General features: G+C 32.1%; 1 protein-coding gene across 4 annotated transcripts in view; it reads right to left on the minus strand.

The window, feature by feature from the left end:
• TRAF3 (TNF receptor associated factor 3) overlaps nucleotides 1-23806 on the minus strand; it is a 150743-nt gene that overhangs the window by 18027 nt on the left and 108910 nt on the right. For all 4 annotated transcript variants that reach the window (XM_074291203.1, XM_074291205.1, XM_074291204.1 and 1 more), the window contains 5 exons: nucleotides 16739-16790; nucleotides 12578-12682; nucleotides 9125-9292; nucleotides 5249-5329; nucleotides 690-764 (listed from right to left, as the gene is read on the minus strand). In XM_074291203.1, coding sequence (XP_074147304.1) covers nucleotides 690-764; nucleotides 5249-5329; nucleotides 9125-9292; nucleotides 12578-12682; nucleotides 16739-16790 — 481 coding nt within the window. The remainder of the gene's footprint in view (nucleotides 1-689; nucleotides 765-5248; nucleotides 5330-9124; nucleotides 9293-12577; nucleotides 12683-16738; nucleotides 16791-23806) is intronic.

Below are 23806 nucleotides of genomic sequence, written 5' to 3' on the forward strand. Positions count from 1 at the left end.
TGGACCCAAATGGATTCAGTATTGTATGACTCCAGGCTGATCATTTCGCATCTTCTGAGTCTTAGGTATGTTAGCTAGAAAATGGGATCATCATATCTCTTACTACTTAGGAATGTACTTTATAAACTTTAAAGCATTAGTGAAATGGGAAGTATGGAAATCCAAACTAAACTTGCATCTAGATTAGTTATCATGAAATCTGAGTAAATATACATGTATCTGAACATTCATTTTTTTCTACACATATCTATATATGTATGTGACTTCGTATAGCTATTTTTCCATGTATTATTCTATAGAAATACTATAGATGCTGCAGAAATTAGAAATGTTTATATAGGTTCAATATTTTGTTTTCAAATAAGTTAAAACTCCTGCTACAGACTCTCTGGAAAATCCCAAAATATTTTTGAAGAGACAACAAAAAATGTTTTTACTGTAAAAGTTATGAATGGAAAGACAACTTCTGTCTCCCCAAAGTGATCTAACTGATGCCTCAAGACATCACAGGAAAAAAGAGCAGACACCAAGACCTGCTGCATACAACTTAACTCATTCATACAACTAATATGTTTTCTGCTTCCTTACAAAGACTAGAGGAGTTCAGAACTTGCACGTTAAAATGTCAATATAAGTTTCTCTTATTGCAGACTTTCAGCAATTGAGAAATATAATCATTATATACTGACCTGAAAAGTGCAGCCATAACGCTTAAAACTACAGGTACTTGGGGCATTAATACATTCTGACAAATGTGCATTCAACTGCAACGGGAAAAAAATGTGAGTTTTGGTACAAACGTTTGCATGATAATGCTTAAACATATTAAGGGCACAGATCATTTGGGTTGTATTATTAAGAATGGTGTTTCTAAATATACAAGTGTGTATATAATCTGCTTGCTAGACTCATATGCAGCAATATACAATATATCCACATGTATACACACATACACTTATATACAGAAATACATTTAATATAAAATTTTTTAAACTGTAGTTTCTCTAGAACAAGTTGCTCAAAATGTGATAAGCTACCTGCAATGCCAGAATTAAAAAAAAAAAAAAAAAACAAAAACAAAAAACAAAAACAAAAACAAAAACCCAAAATGAACATTTATGGACTAGAAATGAAAATTGCATGAAACATAGAAATCTCATACAGTATTTTAGGATGCAATTGGATCACACATCTCATATACAGTACATAAAAACACAAAGTGAAAAATATTTTCAAGGCAAGCTTACACAATGTACCATTAATCACAGGATCTTCAGAGATGAGTTTTTCCTCTTTTGAGAGAACATTGATTTCTTCTCCAATGTACCCTTATAATGATTGTTTGACATTTAATCTTAAAAAGAAACCCACAGCTTTTTTTGTTTTAATATGGATCTTAGGATTGCCAATATTTCAAAAACTAAATTAGAGCAAAAATTCATATAAATTTAAAGAGGAAAACTCATCTTTTGGCCAAAAAAAAAAAAAATCCCCTACTTTGGTTGAAATATTCTTTAAATATTATATCAAATTACTTTGTCTTCTGCACAAATGATTACAATGATATTATTTTAAAGGTACATAATATTTTGTTATGCATAAATATTAATATGATGACCAAGATAACTTCCTTAAATATAAAAATTCACATTAGAAAATTCAAGGAATAAATTTTAATCACCAAAAATAATTACATATCAAATCAGAGACAATGGTATACAAAAGTACAATTAAAGAGTCAAGGGAGGTTTTTTTTTGTTGTTGCTTTTTTTTTTTTTCCCTTCCTACTCAGCATAGCTAAGGAACTCTTAGTTAGTCTCAGTTTTTCATATATATTAATAAGTACAGATTTATTTTCTGGGACCACATCCTGGTTTCCTAATATACAGAGGAGCCATTCTCCATATGTTAGCATTTATGGTAAAGGAAGAAATGGTGCCACCTCCCACCTTGTCCCTTAATAGTTTTAGAATGGACAAGGATTATGAGAGAATTTATAAGATATCTGTTGCCTCTTACTTCCCACCCTGTCTCTTAATAGTTTTAGAATGGATAACAATTGTCATGGACGGAGATCATTTTTACAATGACCATTGCTAAAACAACTTTTTTTTAAAAAAAGGTATTGTATCAGCACAAAATAACACATATGTTAAGAACCAACTTTATAGAAATGTTTTCTCATTTATATCATTAAATATTCATGAACTACAGTATAAGAAAAATGGCTAGTAATCTTATTTTACATTATCAACATTTTTGGAATGAGAAAACAGATGAATAATGGTAGCCACAAAATACTGTACTATGTATAATTATGCATAACTATATCATGACATACATTTAATGCTGTTGTAAGACAATCTGCAATTTATGAGAAAGTATATCTGAAAAATCATCCTATCATTTATAATATTAAAATACTATTCTTTTTATTATAATTTTTGGCATAATCACATACTTTTATATATTATTGAAATATATTTATATGTATTTTCATTTTTAAGTGTAATTTGTTCCAAGTTATACCTAAAATAATCATAACTATTTCTTTCTTTGACACCTTCTGTTTCAGTCCCCTAATATAAGGGTAAATATGTTAAGCTAGTGAATGCTATTTTCTAGGTAAGACTATCCTCTGAAGAGAAAGTGCTATTTATTCCCCCTAAGTCTACTTGATTATTCTTCTCAGAACCTTGCAGAGCTCCACTGACTCAGCAGGAGTTTCTTCAATGATGGCTGGGAGGAAATTAGAGAAATAAAATATAGCCTCCATGTAACCACCATTTATTAATACTAATGGACATTTAATAATAAAAAAGAGCTATCCAGACCATATTACCAGTAATCTAAATTAAATAGAAGATTGAAGTCTTAAGAAAAAAAAATTAAGATGGGTTTAGGACAAGATAGAGGGTAATTTTCTTACTAAATCCAATAACAATAAGTTAAAAAAAATGTCTTTGAGGAAAGGATGTATGATGTTTTATGTTTACATTCACTTTAATGTGGGGACTAATTAATCCATGTCCTGAAAAAACTAACAATTTAGATGTATTTTTCTCAGACTAGAAACTATGTGGAATGAATATAGAGTGTTATGTACACATAAATAAAAAAAAGCCCCACATTCCAGTTGCTCTGCTAACCTAATAAAAAGAGACTTTATCAGGGATTCAAAGTATGGTTAGTTATTAGGAAAATGAGTCTCTGATGACCTTTCACCTCCTCTTTGATCATTCTTTTGAATACCCACAAGCTTTGTATGCATCAGCTTCACAATATGTGTTGTGTCTCATTCTTGCATGGACTCTTTGTTGCTCAACTATCTAGCTACCAGAAATAAATGTTTGCTAAGTCCAAAAAGCCTTTAAGATCCAAAGGTATAAATCTCTAGTGATGGAATTTCAGGCCCTGGGAGAGATATTTTGAAGTACTGTAATTTTCATGGAACCTCTTCAACTTACGCATAGAACCATGACTCCTATTCAGAACTGGGTGTAACACCATTTCTATTAATCCCATGGCAAGTCACTCTACCCTTCAGTAAAAAGGGAATAGTTAAGACTTCTATGACTTCCATCACTGTCTCCCCCAAGATGGTTGTGAGGAAAATGCTTTGTAAAGCTTAAAGTACTAAAGAAATGTGAATTTGCAACAGAAAGACAGATTTTTCCCTGACTAGCAGCTAATGAGCTATAAGAATGAATAGGTCCTGGAAATTATATCCAATATCATTCTGATTTTATTAAAATGAAACATATGTGTTCATGTCATGCGCCATTGACAAAACATCTGAGCTATTGTTTTATTATTTGTAATCCTGTAATTATTGTCTCTGAAACACAATGACAGGGTGTAGCGGGGTGTCAGTAGAGTACTACTGGGGCATGGAGGCAGCAGGGATGGACAGGAAAGGGCAGCAGCTCTAGGGTCAAGAAACCTGGGTTTTGAAGGCTGGCTCTGGATTGAACAATTGACTTGAAGAGGAACCTGGGTTTGAACCTCATCTTTGACAGTTGCTGCCTAACCTCCTTGAAACTCAGTTTCTTTATCTGTAAAGTGAAAATCCTTAATCCTGCCTTCAAGTTCTAACATTCTATGAATTTATGATGATGCTCTAGCTAGTGTAACTGTGTAGCTTGTTCTATAAAGTGTAACTGAAAATTACCTCTTAATATTGACTAAATATTCTTGATATAATTTATACAAGATTATGTATAATATATACACATACATACATACACATGTGCATATATATAATGCCATTGATATTATTTCATTTTTAGTGTCACTTTTTCCCTGAGCCACATCTAACATAATCACAACTAGGTCTTCTTTTGGTAATTTTGGCATTCTTTGTATTTACCTTCTTTCCTTATTTCTCTATTCTCACCACTTATAGGATTATAGAGAAGAAACTCTAGAATTTTTAACCACAAGGAAATAAACTTTCCAATAAAAGCTGGAAAGGTTTTTACAATTCTAGAGCTAGAAGGGATCTTCAAATATAGAATGTCAGAGCTAGTAGTAATATTAGAAATAGTCCAAATCACTCATTTTAAAGAGGAAGAAAAATAACCAGAAATGTTGCAACTTGTCCAAATCACATAACTGCTTAGTAGAGCATCAAGGAAGAGAAGACTGTCTATTAAAATATTGTGCCCTTAAGATCTTTAATCACTTGAGTTGCTGTTTCTAAGTATTTCAGAGAAAAATTTAGGTTAGAAGCTATTTATTTTATTTTTTAATGAAATGACATTCTAGCTACTATCAGAATTCACAGCTTTCATTCATAAAAATCTCTATGAAATTAATGTCAGAAGTCTATATTCCTCCTACTAGATGATATCTTATACTAGTGAAACTCTTGGGGTAAAAAAAAAAATCTAGTTTTTAACATTGTTATCACATTTTATTTACTGTTTCTGATGAGATGATACAGATAAAACAATGGAAAAGATACACTTGCTATAAATTTACTTTTAATATATGCAATGAATTACATATGGAGACAAATTTTCACAATGTCCATTTCCCCCTACTCAAAGGGAAAAAAACAAACATTTTTGCAAAACCATTTCTAAAGTTATCTATCACTGTAATATTTAATCAATTTTATATACTTCAGAATAAAAAATAAATGAGTTTTGCAAAAGCTAAAAAGATCTCATAATCTAAACTTCTAAATCTAATTACACAAATAAACATCTGTTTACAGTTTAAATGATTGGTAGAAACAACTTACCTCACTCCTCAAAAGTGTCTGGACACTACATTTATGTGGGCATGAGACAACAACACATGGACAATCTGTATCTTCATGTTTCTAAAGAAAAGAAGGAAAAAAATTACTCTGAACTTGTTAGAAGTAATCTATACCTACTAACTAGTCCATTTTTTAAAGAAAATAAACTTCCTATTACAACCATTCCAATAAAAAACTTCTATTTGTGTAATAAGTGGAATTTAATATAAATCTTATATTTATATAGTATTTATTATTGAAAATGGTTTGAGTTATTTCCGCAGGGGGGGGGGGGGGGAAGAACACCATTAGACCTCAGCTTAGAAAATAAAACAAAACATTGTTAAAGAAAATAAATTTGTGAAAAGGCTAGTATAAATGATAAGAAATATATATATATATAAATTGTGAAAGACTTGCAAAGAAATATAATCATATTACTTTGGCCATGTGGTAAAAGCAAGGAATGACAGGCAGACAATCAGATCCCCTACAATGTTAGGAGAAAATGAGTAAGGCCTCCAGCACATTGAATACATTATCTAGGATTTTGGGAGAACATGGGCAAAATTCAAACAATATATAGATAGGTTCACTACCAAAGGGAACTCTCAAACTGATATGCTCACAGATCTAGTTGAATGTATTAAATCAAAATTTATTAATTCAGATTTGGCTTACCAGAGGTTTTTTGAAAATCTCTAACAGTATCCTTATAATCTGAAATGTTTCATACTATTGAACTAAATGAAGTAGGCAAGTTCTAAGTGTCCCAGAATAACCCCTGACATTGAATAAGCAAGCTTTCAAGAAAGTAGCTCTTCCTTTATAGAGCATGAAGGGAAACCATTTTACCCTAATGAAAACATAAAAATCCAGGTTACTTGGAATTCAAATAATCACTCGCCTTTACAAAGTCAATCATACTCATATTATTTATAGAATAATAGATTGTATATTTGAACATAATCCCATACTACTCCAATACTTCAAGAGTCCATGGTTTCATTGGTCCCTTCCATCAATGCAGATGATGATTAACTTTTCTAGGTCTTAGTTGGTCTTCATGGTTTTTTGTGGCTAAAGATACTGATCCCCTTAATAATGATTATCTGGTAAAAAAGCTTCTAAAATGAGGTTGGGTGTTCTTCAGATAAAAGATGTAGTCTATTATGGGCCTATCAATCAATAAGCATTTATTAAATACTTATTATATTACAGGTACTGTGCTAAGTATTGGGGATATATTAAAAAAAAAAAAAAAACCAACAACATTTTTACTCTCCAAGTACTGACATTCTAACAGAGGAAGCAACATACAAAAACTAGAGCATACAAAGTTAAAATACAGAATAGATGAAAGGGAACCTTAGAGGCAATAGAAGCTAGAAGCTGGCAAGACCAGGAAAAGTTTCCTAGAGTAAGCAGTACTTAAGCTGAGTCTTAGAGGAAGCAATAGATTCTAAGAAATGGAGTCTAGGAGGTAAGAAACCCTAGCTTGATTAGACCTGACAGAGTTTACATTCTTCCATCTTAGTCTCCAAAAATCCAGGGTTACTGCCATGCCATGATGAAGCACCAGAAGAGACTTTAATGATATGAATTATCTTTAAGTTAATATTTATTTAGAAATCTCAAATGAAAACAGTCAAAATTCAGAGAACTCAATGATAAATCTTCCATATTATTTGTGTTCTTATAAAATTATAAATAGAAAAATTAACAATCTCCTGAATTCTAAACTTAATAAGCTAAGAACAAACCTCCTTAAAATGTCATCCTAAAAACATAAAGATTATAAATAGGCTATCTATTTATATTTAATTTTATATAACAAATACTGTCTGTGCTAAATTAATGTAAATGAACCTCCGAAGCTTTCCCAAAATATATAATTCAAGGTCATGATGAAGAAGTAATCATAGTATTATTCAACTCATTTAGAAGTTAAAATTAAGAAATTAACTTAGAATTTAAATTCAGAAGTAAAAAAAATAAAATTTAATATTACTGGTAGATTTAAATCTTAATAATGGCATTAGGATATTTCTAACAAATGCTAATAGATAATTTACTATAGACATAATCCAATGGTACTCTTCCTATTTGTTAATGATTGAATTCCCTTATGTAGTTATCACTAAGAAAATAGCTTCCCCCAAATGAATTATTGATCTTCTACAAACCTAAAATAAAATATTTCAATTCTACTTTTCAGAGTTATTGCAAAATGAATAAATTTCTTGCATAAAAGGTTCTCATCTCTTATGGCTAGGATATGAAGGCATAAGAAAGATGTGGACACCCTAAATTCATGACAATTCCCAAGATTTCTGGGGGCAATATTGATGATACCATTCCAGATCATAAGACTCACCCCGCCTGTAGATAAGCAGATACAATTTGATCAGTTGGAAAGAATATTCAATTGGTAGTTGGAGGTGGAGGACTGAAATTCTTAGTCTGTTAATTACTACCTACTATGACCATGGGCAAGTCATTCGATTTCTTTGGGCCTCAGTTTGCTTTGTAAAATGAGTAGGTTGGGCTAGATGATATCTAAGGTCCATTCCATGATTCTTGTATTTATATAGAAAAACCTTAAGAATTTAGAAGGGTCAAATATTTTAACCCTAGATTTAAAATGGGGCTTCATTATATAACAATAAGTCATTTTTTACAAAGTGCTTTAGGGTTTATAAAATGTGTTCCTCACAACAACCATGCAAGGTAAATACCTCAGATATTACTTTATATTTTAGAGGTGACAAAATTAAAGCTCAGAAAAGCATAAAAAAATCAACCAAAAGTCTATGAGTAGAAAACTTGTCAGAACTGGAACTTAAGACCTAGTATCCTGGTCTTAGGTCAAGAGCTTCTATACCCACTATACCACACAAATTCTTGTTTGAGATAGAATACCAACGGGTAACTTCTATGGCATATCCAAAAAAAAATGTAGCCCAGAAGAAATCCAAATGACCCAAGGATCATGTGTGTATAATTTTTTTTCCCAACAAATTTAAAGTCTCTGTGAATATTTATTTCTTTATGGTCTACATGGCAAAGTAAAGATCACTTCAACTAGATGTCCTGGTGGAAAGGCTGAATCATTGGATGTGAGCCTATGAACTACTATATATAAGTTTACTGAAAGCAGCTGAGACAATCAACATGAATGTGCTGGGGTTTTTTTTGTTTTACCATATATCACTATGTAAATTCAAAGTATTGCTGAAATTATCATTTTTAGAAAAGAGATTTTACAAAAGATTAAAATTTTGTCTTAGAAAGCTCCCACCATGAACCCCTAGTAATTTACCTTTTCAGAATCACAGAATTTAAAAGAAAGTGGTCTCTTCTAATACAATTCACACCTGAAAAAGAATCTCCACTATAACATGCCCACTGAGTGACCATCCAACTTCTTCCTAGAGTTCCTATAAAGGGGACTCTAGCTTTCCTTTCTGAAGCATCCTATTCCATTTCTCTATTTTGTCTCCATGTTTCTACTTATTTTTTCCTAACAACACTCAAATGTCCTCCTTGCAGATTCTGCCCATTGCTTCTGGTTTAGTCTTTGGGGACCAAACAAAACATGCCTTATCCCTTTTTCACATGACCAGTTCTTCCATACTTGAAAAGAGCTAGCAAGACTCCTGGCTTTGCTTAGTGAGATTTTTCTTAACTTGCCTCATGCTTCTCATCTCCCTCACATGACTATTGTGAGATAAGTCTTTTTGAAACATTAACGCTAGAAATGCAAATATTATTATGACTATTATTTTTAGGAAAGAGTCGTGAGAAAATGTATTTGATGCTGAAAATCTGAATTGCACAGAAGGTATGAGTAATTGAAATAGGAAAAAAATTCACCTGCAGTGTTATCATGGGAACTTGACTTTTACAATACTGACACGTTGCTTCTCGGTATTTACATGACTTTTCTACATGGCCTGGTAAATCTTTTCGCAGGATTTTTTCTTTGCAGTCAGCACGGACACATGGAAGTTCTTCAAATTGGCAATCACTTTTTAAATGTACCTATAAGCAAAAGAACAAACAATCTTTGCTCTCTGAGCGCCCATTCAATATGAAACATGGCAAACAAAATGAGTACTGGCTCTAATCTTAAACATGTAGTTCTCTATTTGAAATTTCAATACTTACCATCACAGAAGCAATGACTTCCATATTTTGTTTGAGAATTATTCTTATGCTAAATTGTGCTTGAAGAGTTTGCTAAATAGGCAACATCTCAGGTAACCTTCTAGGGTAGGAAGCTACAGATCTTAGTTAATTACTACATTCCAATTAAATAATCTTAAGGAAGCATTTCCCAACCTGTATTTGATGGAATTTTAGTTTTCCACATAATTAACATTTCTATAATTGATATTTTCTTCCTCTAAAAATTTAATATGAAATTATATATTAATAACAATACTTTTAAGTATCCTTTTTTAATTTCAACACTTTTGTCCTTAAATATTCTAAATCTCTCTTTATTCTGAGGGTATAACATATCTATGACTCTCAAGTTAAGATTCAGAGATTCTGAAAGTACATTTCAATCCACAAATTGCCATATGGTCAAATTAGCTTGAGAAACACATCTTAAGAGATAAAATATTTAATTAATGAGAAATTAAATGATCATTTCCATGAAGTCTTTTAGGAATGGACCTGTTTTCACATCTAAGAAGAGGATTAAACTAGGTGAGCTCTAAAATTCTGTAACTGTCACAGAAAATAGACTCCAAAAAGAAGTCATACAAATATATCAATGCAGATTTCTTTCTAAGCATTTCAAAACTGAAAATTTTGATGAAATTTAAAACTTTTTCAATATTTCTCTGAAGAAAAAGTTAATTTGGAACTCTGCTCAGGAAGTTATTAAGCTGCATACTCTTTGATCTACCTATACCATTAGTAGGTTCATATTGCAAAGAAATCAAAGAAAAAGGAAAAGGATTTATACATAAAAATTTATAGATGCTTATTTTTATAATAGTCAAACATTGGGGACTGAAGAAGTTTCCACCAATTGGGGAATGGCTAAAAAGATTAGTATATATGAATGTAATGGAATATTATGCCATATGAAATGACAAAATGAACAGTTTCAGAGTAAATTGGAAAGATCTCTATGAACTGAACAGAGAGGAAAAGAAAAACAACTTTTAAAAAATCAGGATTCTTTTCAATATAGTGACAAACCATGAGTGCAGAGAACTAAAGACAAAGCAAACCATAAACCTCCTGCCAGAGAGATGAAGGATTAAAATATAGAATACAACATATGTTTTTAGATATAGTCAATGTGAATTGTGTATTGCTAGACTATACATATTGGTTATAAGGGTTTTATTTGTTCATTTTTGGGGAAGAAGAAAAAATATATACTTTTAAAAATAAACAAATTTGGGGGGAGGGAAGAAAAGCTAAACCATGACCATGTAATTTAAATATCAAGTAAACTACATTAGGGACAGTGTAGGGTGGTAGCAAGGATACTGTTCCTGGAGTTAGAAGGGCTGAAATTCTAAATTCACTGTTATGTAAACCTGGAACAAGTTACTTCACTTCACTTCCTAGTAAAACTAGGGTAAGACATATTATTATCCAACAGGGTAGGACAACAGCAAGGAAAGCATTCTGTAAGCTGTCAATCACTATAAAAATGAAAACCATTTACTGTAAACCTTGTAGTGGGAGTAAATAGTGTCAGTGAAGCCTCTTAGATTCAGGTGATAGATGACTCAAATTGCTGACAATTCAGGTCCTAGTGCCATGGGAAACAACATTTCAAATGAAAGCCACCCTGACTGTTTTACATTTTGGTTTTAGTTTTGAAAGGTCAGTGTAGACAAAGTCTTATATAAAGCAGAATACATGAGTATACCTAGCTTCCTCAAGAGACAGTTACCTACTGGTCATTGCAGCTTGTGAAAAGAATAAGGATCATGACTGATAGTTTTTTCAGCATTTAATCTGCTGAGACTCTTGTGAGAGGAAAGATGGCATTTTTGGTAGTGTTCGATTAAGACGAGATGATAGACCTGCTCAGTCCTAATTTTTAAAAAACCATTTCTTATTGAAATTTTCTTCCAGATTGGATGGCTGAGGGAAGCAGTGTGCCTTTAAGGAGAAGCACTTGATGAACTGGATGTTTGTCCAAATGCACTAAGAGGAAATTTTCTGGGATCTCAAATTCTTGACCATCTCCCTTTCTGTGTCCATTTCTGAGAACAAATTAAAGACTAAAGCCCTGACAGCAGATTTTCCCAGCTAAAGCGAAGTAAGCACTTTGGGCAAAAATAAAGTTACTGAAGAAGCTCCCACCCTGAGTAGATAAGTGATCACCCAGTAGGCTTAAGAGGAAGCAATATTTCTGAAACCCAGCCTTTTATGTAAAAGAAGTAAAATGTTGATTTCCTAGAGGGCCTAATCCTTTTAGACAAAGAAGGGAAACTTCTTGGGCAGTACCAACCTGGGGAGTTGCCCTAAGGATAACTCCAAGTTTGAGAATTTGGGGATCCAACCCTTTGGAGTAAGTGAAAGGGATGGGGGACTTCCTGAATAGCATAGTACATGAAAAAAGAAGAGGATCATCAGCACCTGAAGCACCCATAAAAGAACTAAGGCCATTCATGGAGAAAGAGAGAAACTATCTGGACCTTGCCACCACTGCTCCCTCCCATTATTAACATGAATGTTTCAGATAATCTGAGTCCAAAAGGAATGCAGTTTGCTAGTCTAGCATTTCCCAAGATTGTTTGTCTTCTGGAGGAGTCTATCTGATAGGGAATATGGGAAAAACTGTGCATGACTATGTGAGAATGCTAAGCATTCACTAGAATGTTGGAATGTTCTCTCATTGAAAAGAATAGTACACTAATAATGCTTTATGTGGGTTTTTTGGGTATATATTTATGAACTCCAATGTGTCCTATATACTTTTACATTATTCTGTAGGGATGAAACAAAAGCTTCTCTGTATACAATATCTGTTTGTTACCATACATGCTTATATGGGCAATCAATCATGATTCTTGTTCTTTTCTTAAAGTGCACTTACCCACATATGTGAAAACCTGAGTATAAGCTCCACTGGCAATTTTCCAGAGTAAACGCTAGGTAAGGGCATAACGTACCAAAAAGAGAATAGGACTCTCTTAGGTCAGTCCCTGCATGAACCCAGAACTTGGGTGACTGAGTCATATGTATGTTCCATATCATTTATGTTGTTCAAACTTGAAAATTATGTCAATGTTAAGGAATCCAACTTCTTAATATAAACTTTATTAATGGTGGTTCAATGCTCACCAGTAAATGTCCCAGGGTTAATTGTTCTGTGCATCCTTTGCTTTCATTCCTACAGTATATTTGAAGAGCCAGAATTTCTCTCTTACAGCAATTATCCTTAAATACCTGAAATTGAAAGGCACTTATTTCAGAGGATTAACAACATTTGAAGAAAACATCAAACATCAAATAAAGCAAAAGGCTTTTAATAAAATTACAAAACCAACTTTGAAGTGGACAACAACAGAGAGAGTTAATCATCTGGATATTTTTGTGCAAAGGGAAGGAACTATTCCTGCTTTGAAACACAATTAAAATAATCCAATCTTAACAAAATTTATTAGATGGGACTAAAGGAAAACTGGTTATAGGAAAAGGAAAGCTATTTAAAATACCACGTGATTAACTTTTCAGATGACATCACATAGCTAAAAGACATAAATATAATACATATTGCTGAGCTTTTTTCAAATATGTAGTCAGACACATAGACACAATTTCTGGATCAAAGAACTAATTAGGTATGTAGAGATAGGTTTCACTTGTAAAAAACAAAATAAAACAAAACAAAAAACCAGATAAGAGAATATTATAATACAGAATCTCAGAACTGGAAAGATTCATTCAGTTCAACATCACTTCATTCAATGAATTAATCTCCTTTAAAATATTCTTGCTAAGTGACTATCCATCCAGCTGGTGCTTATGTGACTCACATAACCTGAAAAAGTAATCAGTTTTATTGTTGGATAGCTCTAAACATATACAAATTCTTCCTTACATTGAGCTGATAACTAAATAAGTGAATTTAGCTACATATGTTTCCCAGATACCTAAAAGCCATAACAGTAAATATTAGTCTATTGTATAAATCTATTAGTCTGTTGGGTGTTGGCGATAATTCCTAACATAAAAATTATAAAGGAATTTTCTACCATACAATGAGGAAGTAGTAGAACAAATTCCATATGATAATGGTAAATGAAAGTAACAAGAAAGCTGAAAGAAAGATAATGATGATAACAAAAACAACTTAATGGAATGAACAATAGTCTTAAAATTAGAACATAAGTAGGAATTCCAGCTTTTGACACTTACTAGTTGTGTTTCTCATTAATCTGATTCTTGTTCAGATTCCTTATCAATAAAATAGAAATAATACTTATATTACTTCCCCATTTGGGAGTAATTATGCGGCTAGTACTTTGTAAATATGAAAATCTGTTTATTGTGTTTATTGATATCTTGTAGCACTACTGATAAGTAGCTTATAATAATTCATTTCATTTTGAAACAGCTCATGATCATAAATATTTAAGAATATGTATTACATCTGATAAAAGGAGAAAGTTTTATCTTAGAAAAGAAAAATTCCTATCTTTCATTTATTTTTAACCTCAGTTAACATTCTTCCCATTTAACATATTATGAGTTCAATTCAATTCAAAAATATTTACTATTTATCATATATGAGTACGATCCTGCTATCCACTGGGAAATAGTTTTGCTTTCTAGTGACATTATATGTAACATTTTTGCTACTAAGAGTTTCAATTAAATGTCTACTAAAAATGATCTTGTAATAATTGAAAAATGCACATGAAACTCTAATTTTTTTTCAACTTCATTGGGAAAGAAATGAAATGAATTGCTGTCAACTATTTTTTAAAAATTCAAAACCTTTATCTGGTTACCAGATAAAGATCTTTTGTAAATATGGCTTAAAAAAATCTCATGAATTTAAGGTACTAAAATTATCACAGCAGATACTTCAAAAGTACAAAGAAAATAATTTTAGTTTTATTTTATCAGATTTTCTAAGTCACTTGAGTCATATCTGGGCTCTTTATTGGAGAAAAAAATGATCTTACAAAGTCAGCAAAGAATAGTAGATAAAAGGTTGGGCTTGAGAGACAGGAAGAAATGGGTTATAATTTAGTTTCTGGCACTTAACTATACCTATGGAAAAGACACTATTCCTTTATAGATCTCAATTTCATCAACTGTAAAAAGGAGCTAAATACTACTGGGATTATCCAGTGCTATTATCTATCATAACAGGGTTTTTGTAAGAATCAAACTTTAAAGTGTTATTGAAGAGGCAATCATTATGCTTATTATGACTATTGTTAGATTAATTGAACTTTGGAGCTGGAAGGGACTTTAGATATCATTTATGGAATTCAACCCCTTCACTTTACAGACAAGGATAATGGGAGACCGGGAGATGTGGTATTAAGACCACTTGGTCTTTGGTTCCACAATGGCATAGGCACAGACTTGGGAAGGAAGCATAGCTAGCATATCGGTAACAAAAAAAAAGATGCCATTTCAACAACAAGAGACAAAGGGTGTCAAATTACTAATGTTTCATGTCCCCACTGCCTCCCTCTTGCCTCACACAGTCTTCTTAATTTGTTCTAAGTAGCTTTATTTTCCCCCAAACTTTAAATATTTTTGTCCTCAAACTCAATTCAGGACTTCTTGCCTGGTCTTTGAGATTGGTTGCTTTAATATCTATTTCCCTTTCTCCTTCTCTCCCCCTTCTGCCCCCGCCTCTTTCTCCGTTTCTCTCTCTCTCTCTCTCTCTCTCTCTCTCTCTCTCTCTCTCTCTCTCTCTCTCTCTCACACACACACACACACACACACACACACACACACACACACACATACTTATTCTCTCTCTTTCTCATTCCCTCTCCCCCACCTCTGATTTCTTCCTCTTCTTCCTTTTTCTTTTCCTTTTAATGAAATATAATGTCTATTTGTTTGAGATCAGGAGTAAGTCACAATGCGTTTATACTTCCACATGTTGATATTTTACACTATGAACTCAAGTTAAATCAAATCTCATGTGCCAACACTTCTAAGTAATAGAATATCTTTGTGACCAATAAATGATTCTCTTACCATAGATCAATAAACCCAGTCTATTTCCTCTTTTCTAAACTCATCAATTATGTTTAAAAGACCAACAAAGGAAAGGTACATGAACCCATACAATAGAACTTCAAAAGTCAGTAGTTTACAGTAGTATTTGGATCACTTTTGTTCTCAGAATCAGTTCATGAATTATGCTGAAATAGTATTACAGTAACAATAACAATGCTTATATTACACATATTCATTTGGTTTGCTTTTCTGGCAGGTGAGTATGTTCATATACACAACATTTTCTTTCTCACCATTCCCTCCTATACTCCTCTGGCCCTGAGTGTAATTATGCTATTATTATTTTGATGATCACAACATTCTAAAAGTTTGATAAGTCTTTATTCAAAATATTAATGTTGCATGTATTTGGAATTATATAACAAATCATTTCAAATTTAGGGTATCACTAGAAATATTGAAGCAGAGGCTGAATGTCTGTTTTGAGAGTATTAAATGAGGACTCCTGCATAAAAAGGGCAAAAGAACTCACTAATCTTGAAGCTTCCTTCTAACTTAAAAAAATTAGATAAGTCACATAATTTTTCAGTCTCTAAGTCTCTAAGACAATAAATTACAGAGAGAAGTGTAGAGGAAATTCCTCACAGAGCGCTCTTCATTGATCCAGACCAAAAAAAAAATTCTAGACTAGGGGTCTAGACTAGGGTCTTGAACGTAGTAAATATTTAATAAAAACTTGTTGAGTATTTATTCTATAAGCACTTATTAATCATCTATTATGTACCAGATATACTTGTTGGCTTTGAGGATAAAAAAAATAAAAAACAAACATCTCCTGCCCTCAAGGAGCTTATATTATATTATAGTGGAAAGAATAGTAGTCATGAAGTAAAAAACAAACTGTAGTTTTTAGATCCAACTCTGTTGCATATTAGATATGGGATGATGGATAAATTACTTAAGTTTCCATTCTGAAAAATGAGATAGTTTGACTATTATTTCTAAGGTCCTTTAAGCTCTAATATTTAGTGAAATTTCATCTATATCTAATAATTTTATGAGGGATTTGAATGGGAAGGGTGTTGATTTAAACTAATAAATATGATTATCCAAAATTTTGTGATAAAATTAAAATGGAAGATGTAGTAAACAAATATAAAAATGATTAGGTTAATTTCTTTTAATTCTTTTAAAATTGAAAATTTCTTTTCATATAGATTCTATTTGAAAATCACAACCCAAATTGTGAAAAACATTTGCACAAAGTAATTGAGAAAAATTTTGGCATACCTTATCTTTAATGATGTTTTCTTGACATGCTGTACATTTTGGACTTGGAGCACTGAGGAAAAACACATAGAATAATGCCATTATAGCACCATTTTTAAAAAAATTGAAACATTTTTTTAAATTGCAACAAATATTTTAGGACACAGCAACCTTCAAATTAATGCCACTTAATGAAAATCATTATGCTTAATTTTAATTGTTCAATTTGTCCTGCTGCTACTATAAGCCTCATTTCAGTCCAGTATGAGATCAATTTGGTATAAAATGAGATACCATGTGAGCTATTGTAGGAAAAAAATGTCAATTTTTTTAAATTTTGCAAACTTTAAGAAAATAATTTATTTTAGCTCTCGTGTATTTTTTGTGAGTCCCTTTCAACATTGATAAAAGTATAAATATTTACAGAAATCAGAACTACACACCTATGAAAATGAATTTAGGTTACCAAAAACCATCATCATTTTTTGCTATGATTTATAAGTTATCTTCACTTAAAAAAATAACTGTATCAAATGGATATTTTATTTACTATATATTTTTAAAAAACAATGCAACCCACATTCTAGAAATAATCTTACTGTTTCCAGACTGATATTCCTGATGCAAAGTTCTTATCATATCACTCCCTTGCTCAAAGATCTTTAATGATTCCCAATTGTCCATGTAATAAATTTTTAAAGCACAGACTTGTGCTGAAGTCTACCATAATTGTACAACTTTCTCTCCCACTTTGTACTATAGAAAAATTAGAAAACTCTGAATGTATCGATGCTTTTCCATCTCCACCACAATTGAATAACACTGAAATAAAGTCCTTCAATATAATTTCTACCTGTTGAACTCCCATCCATCCTTGAAGGATATGCTTAATTGCCACTTTCTCCAAGGCATTTCCCCCAACTCTCCCGTTCAGAAATTACATCTTACTTGTTCAGATTTTCAAAGCATTTTGTTTGTACTTTTCATATAGTTTATCACATTTTATTTTGCTTTATTGTATCTATATAACTTATCTCTTAATAGTTATAAATTCCTTGAGGAGATCAGTTCTTACTGGCCTTGAGATCCTTTCACACCGCAGGCATTTAATGAATATTTGTTCAAATGAATATGAAAATTTAGTATCAGTACTATCAAAATAGTGATGCTCTTTATTTGGAGGCAATTTCTTTATCTAAAAAACAAAGACGTAGACAAATTGATCTCTAAAGTCTTTCCTCAATTTAAAAGCCTTTGTTTCTATGTTCTCCTGCCCCCAAACAATAGATAGAAAAAGAGAACCATCAGAGACTAACCTGAAGAAACAATAAAGAGAAAACACAGCCTAGTTTTTGTTTTTTCCTTCTGTTTCCTATTTTATTTAACCAGTGGGACTATCACTTCCTGGCCATCTCTACATCTTTATGCCTCTTTTTTTCAAGCCATCATCAACACACAGTCCACCTCCAATAAAAACCTTGGATACCACTATTTTTTTTGAAGTCAGACTTTGATAGGTAAGCTTTCACCCTTTCTTACCCAGAACCAGGCTTGATACTATTTTCTATTGTGTGAGTATCCATCTATCCCTGTAAGCTTCTCTTTATGTACTAACTTTCACTATAGGACAATGCCTGATACATAAGTTCTTTGTTTTGCTATCATCTATCTATACATTTTATTGAATGTTCATTCAGTAAAATATTGTATTTCTTGATAACTACCTTACTGCATTCTCTATAACTATTCTTCAGTTGTAAGGTTCAAAGCCCAGAAGTCTAGTGTATACTTCTAAACAGTAAATAGATCCAGTAGATCTGATCTATTAGACCCTAAGGATTTCAAAGTGATCTTTTAAAAAAATCTTCATGACAAAATATTCTTCCTATTTTCCTGAAGGTTCTCTCCCTCTATAAGAGTCCTATTATAATACCTAAATATGGCAATGAAGTTACTCCTGAGAGCCATACTAACAACACAAGCCCCAGCAAGTTTCCTCAAGCTGACAAGGTAGCCTACAAATAAACTGAACCAAGCACCCACAAGGTAAAGTACTATAAAACTTATGATGCTTATACTGACTACTAAATGCTGAATTTTTGGCTCTAGTGACTTATGAAACAAAAAACAATTATTTAAAAAGGTCCTTAGAATTGAGGACCTTCTGCTTCCACAGTGACAATGATATAATTATGAAAAAGTCCAGAGAAGGTGCTAAGAATCACATAATTCTTAGACTATCTTAAAATATTAATTTAATTCTAAAAATCCTTGTTGAACAACCAATGGTAGCATACTGCTGGAAGAACAGCATATTAATATTGATATTCATGATATGAGAAAGGTAGAATTTAATGGAAAGATAGTTCACAGGCTATGCTTGAAGAGGAAAATAAAAGAGTTGGTAGTTTCAGCATGTACCCAAAAGTAATGGGAAACATCATATTATTGTTTCATTGTATTATAATATCACAAATCTAGAGGTCTCAGTGAGGGGCCCTAGAAGCCACTGAATACAAACTTTTCTTTTTATGGCTAAGAAAAATTTAAGCAGAGAGACTTTAAGTGACTTTCTAAGTATTACACAAATAGTGACTGAGGCAGGATTTGAATCCTGACTTCAAGTCCAGTGCCCAATCCACTATACCATTTTGCCTCTTAAAGGATGCTTAGTGATCTGAAGTATTATTACTTATAATGAATGAACATAAGCAAAAAGATCAACATGAAAATAACTGCAGCTAACATACCAATCACCTGTTTCAGAAAATAAGAAACAGAGAAAGTCTAGGAAGAACTTAACAAAAATTTCTGAACTAAGTAAACATATATTTTAATACATAGTAGCTTTAATTGGAAGGTGAACAAAAGAAAGGATGGTAAAAATGTTAAATATTGTTGGTTAACATTAAAACAAAATAGAAGCCATGGGCTTGTAGACTACATAAAAGTTTATAAATACTGACTGCTTCCTTCAAGAAGAAAATTAAGATGATAGACATGGAGAACACCAAAAATCATCACAAAAAATGAAACTGACTATAACTTAACAGACAGGAAATTACAGGTAACTGATGTGCAGTCATTTCTGAATTAGTCATGTGCTATGTGTACTGACTTGTCAGAACAAAGATTGAAATCAATATAAAAATGAAAAAATAAAGATAAAATATGAGATACTATTACATAGCTCTAACCTGACTTATTCAAATGAGCTATTGATACCAAAGAAAAAGAAACATATAATAGAAAATGGAATTTACAACCATTTTTTAATGGAATCTGTAATATCACTGGTATAGGGAATTTTCAGTGAAGACAACTACAATGTAGATCAGTCCCTAAGAGGCAATTTATTGTCTTAGAGAGTTACCTGGGACAAGGAGAGGTTAAATCATTTTTTCAGGGTTCCACAACCAATAAGAATATGTCAGAGGGGGGATTTGGACCACGATTTTCCTGACTTTGAAACCAACTCCTCTATACTACTACTAGTTGCCTCTAACAACATCATTTTCTCATTAGTTTAGTCTCTATAATCACTACAATAAGAATGCTGAGCCCCAAAATTATGTGTTAGCAAACATTTGATTTCCCTGTGAAGCAGAAAGACATGACAGTCAAAATCAACACAAATTTACAATACCTTATGGAAGATGGTTAAGGATCATGGGCAGCATAACCAACTAAAAATATCCCAACCTAAATGTCGTATAGGCATTGCAAACTCAGCTAATCCAACACAGAATTCATTATTTTTCTCCCCAAATCCTCTTCTGAATTTTCCTGTTACTGCTGAGAACACTACCATCCTATCCTCCAAGTCATTCGGACTCAAAACCTTAGAGGTGTCATTTTCTAGTATTATCTTGCCATCCATTTCACATATCCAATCTCTTATCAAGTTTTCTCATTTCTACCTTCATAAAATCACATACCTTCCCTTTCTCTCCATTCAAACCACTACCATCCTAGTGCAGGCCTTCATCATTTCACACCTAGGTTATTATATTACACTTCTAATTGATCTCTCTGCCTCCAGTGTATCATCCTCCATTAAGTTGCTAAAGTGATTTTCCTAGAGCACAAACCTGACCATGTTACCTCCTCTAAAATAAACTCCAAAGGTTACCTATTACTTCTAGAATCTAATATAAAATCTTCTGCTTGATTCCTAAGCCCTTTATAGCCTATTCTCTTCCTATCTTTCCAGTCTTTTACTTTATTCCACATACTTTATAATATAGTGACACCAGCTTCTTACTGTTTCTCACACATGACATTTCATCTCCTAATTCTGTATCTTGCTTTTTCACTAGTTATTCTCCAATGCCCAAAATACTCTCCTTTCTCATATTCACTTCTTGATTTCCTTCAGAACTCAGCTAAAATCTCACCTCCTACAGGAGATTTTCCTAGTCTCTTCCCTCTATCCTTTTCTTTTCTTCCCCACCCCCATTAGTGCCTTCCCTATGAAATTACTCTCCATTTACACTAAAATATCTTGTATACATAATTTTTATATCTTGTCTCTCCCATTAGAACATGAGTTCCTTGATAGCAGGGACCAGATTTCCCCCCCCTCCCCTTTTTTTAAACTCTTAATGGTTAGAACATTGCCTGGCACATAGTAAGCACTCAAAAAATACTTGTCAACTGACTTACCATGTAAAATAGCAAGAGGAAGAACAAATTTTCAGAAATCTTGGCATAAGACTCAAGTTGAAGAAGAGACAAGAAATGGACAAAAAATGGAAGAGATCTTTCAACATTTTTATAAACTTTTTTCATCCAAAATTGTATAAAAACCATTATATTTTAATATCTCAGTTTTTTATGTGCTAATAAAGGAAATGGAAATGGCACTGAAAAGGCAAAACAGGAAGAATGGCTGAACAAGACAAACCAATTATAGAACAAAGAAATATGTGCTGGAGGTAACATAATTTGGAATGTGTGAATGTAGAAAAAAAAAATTTGGCATGTGATTATCTGAATATCTGAAAGAAAAGAGAAAATCAAATGATGGGGTAAAATAATTTTTATGAACAAAAAAGATATTTAAGAATTAAAAGGATACCAATAGCTATTCAACTATAAATAAGCCTTCTTTCTCATCTTTATAAAATCTGTGACAGTGATCTACATACATTTTGAGGATATCCTTAATGAAAATATGAGTAAGAAACAGAAAGGCTTTTTACTAATGGTTTTCTCTAGCAGTCTACACAGCTATACAACTGATTACAAAGTTCAAAGAATACAAGATTTCACTGTTCTTATTGCTTGTTTATTATGAAAAACCACCTGATTCAATAGAATTAAATGTGATCTTAAAGGCACAACACAGGGACTCCCATGATTCTGTTAAGCTCACACAAGACTCATTATCAACAAGAAAGATAATTTTATTCAACAATCCTCTGATAATTAAATGAAGTCTTAGATAGGGAGAGAGACATGTGCTCACCAAAGCCATTCACTTTTGTCTTGGAGAATAAATCAAGTTTCTGTGGAAAATGAATTTTTTATATATGTTAAGGTTCTCCAAACGCTTCCATTTGCAAATAGCATCATAGTAAATAATCACATCAAACTCTACAATATGACTACAGAGCTTCCTAAATGATATCCACAACTATTTAAAAATTCAATGTAACAATTCATATAAGAAAAAGCAAGTGGATGAAGAGTACCTATTACTAAGGCTATGATCTATAGCTGGGTTGGTTGGTTTATCAAAAGATATTTTGGGCAGACATTGAAAATAGATAATGAACTGAGCCCAGCATTGAATAGGATAAAAAGAAAGAGAACAGGGTTATTAATATTTGGAAAATAATGCGGTACTTTCAAGGACACTAAGATGTTCCCTAAAACAAAAAATGATTATTCTTAAAATGATTCTATATTTCTACATATCATGTAACATCACAATCTTAGAAGCATCAAAATTCCAGGTGATCTAAAAGGCAATGGAGATATATAAAATGCATTAAATAGCACATATCACCAGTAATATATTTATGCCATCTTTTAATCATACCAAAAATGCATTAACAGAAAAAAAAAAAAAAAAGTTGGGCTGTTAAGGTAGCAAGAGTGAGAGATTACAGTCAGTCCAGTGTTACCTACATAATATTTAAAAAGCTAAGGAAAGGTCTCCAGTATGTTTATAAATGGGGGATTTATGGGAAAGCATAAATATAAATAGTATAAAATGAGAAGGCATTCAATCACTACCAAGGGAGGGAATACTCATATCAATCAGATATACATAGGTATTCAAAGAATGATGGATCGCTATTAACAAGAATTTTAATAAAGGCAAGTTTTATATAAGATGTCATGGGAAAGACTCAGAAAATTTTTCAGTTGAATGTATGTGTGTGAGTATGTCATTTCATATATATGATGCATGATTATTTTTGAGGAATGAAGGATTTATAAAATATAACTGTGATTTTTTTTTTTTTTGGCTACATGTAGAATGCTGATTCTTTTATTTACAGAAAATTCAAATATAAAAGTAGATTCGAATAATATTTAAAAGATAATTTTCTCTTTTCCCCAACACTATTCCCCATCTTCACATAACACTATTGAAACCATGGATAGATAGTCGTTTCATATTTATATTTGTCTTCCACAACCTTCAAAGATTTCTCCTTGTGGCCTTGTTCTGAGACTTAACTATCTTTGCCACACCTATTCTAGGCATCCAAATGCAAGTTAGAGAGAGATGCTTCCTGGCTTTAGGCAGAGATCTCTAGCAATCTACTTTTCTTCTCCCAGAACTTTTGAAAAGTTCATAGCAACTCATCTTGCTCTGCAATTGCATATAGGGCACAGGGAAAGACAAAGTGGTCCTTGCTCTTTCAAACAGTGAAAGTAATTGGTCGTTGTCAGGTTGATCTAGAATTTTTTAAAAATCCATTCAGACTGCAGATCATACATGACTTTAAAATTTATTTTTTCATTTTCTTTCCTTTCCTCTCCCTTGAGAGGGTTTAAATCTGATATTTTCTTGTACTATGTACCTGTACCATGGGAGATTTATTAATACCTTTTCTTAAATGATTTATCCTT

The sequence above is a fragment of the Sminthopsis crassicaudata genome, chromosome 2, assembly GCF_048593235.1.
Source record: "Sminthopsis crassicaudata isolate SCR6 chromosome 2, ASM4859323v1, whole genome shotgun sequence".
NCBI classification, from domain to species: Eukaryota; Metazoa; Chordata; class Mammalia; order Dasyuromorphia; family Dasyuridae; genus Sminthopsis; species Sminthopsis crassicaudata.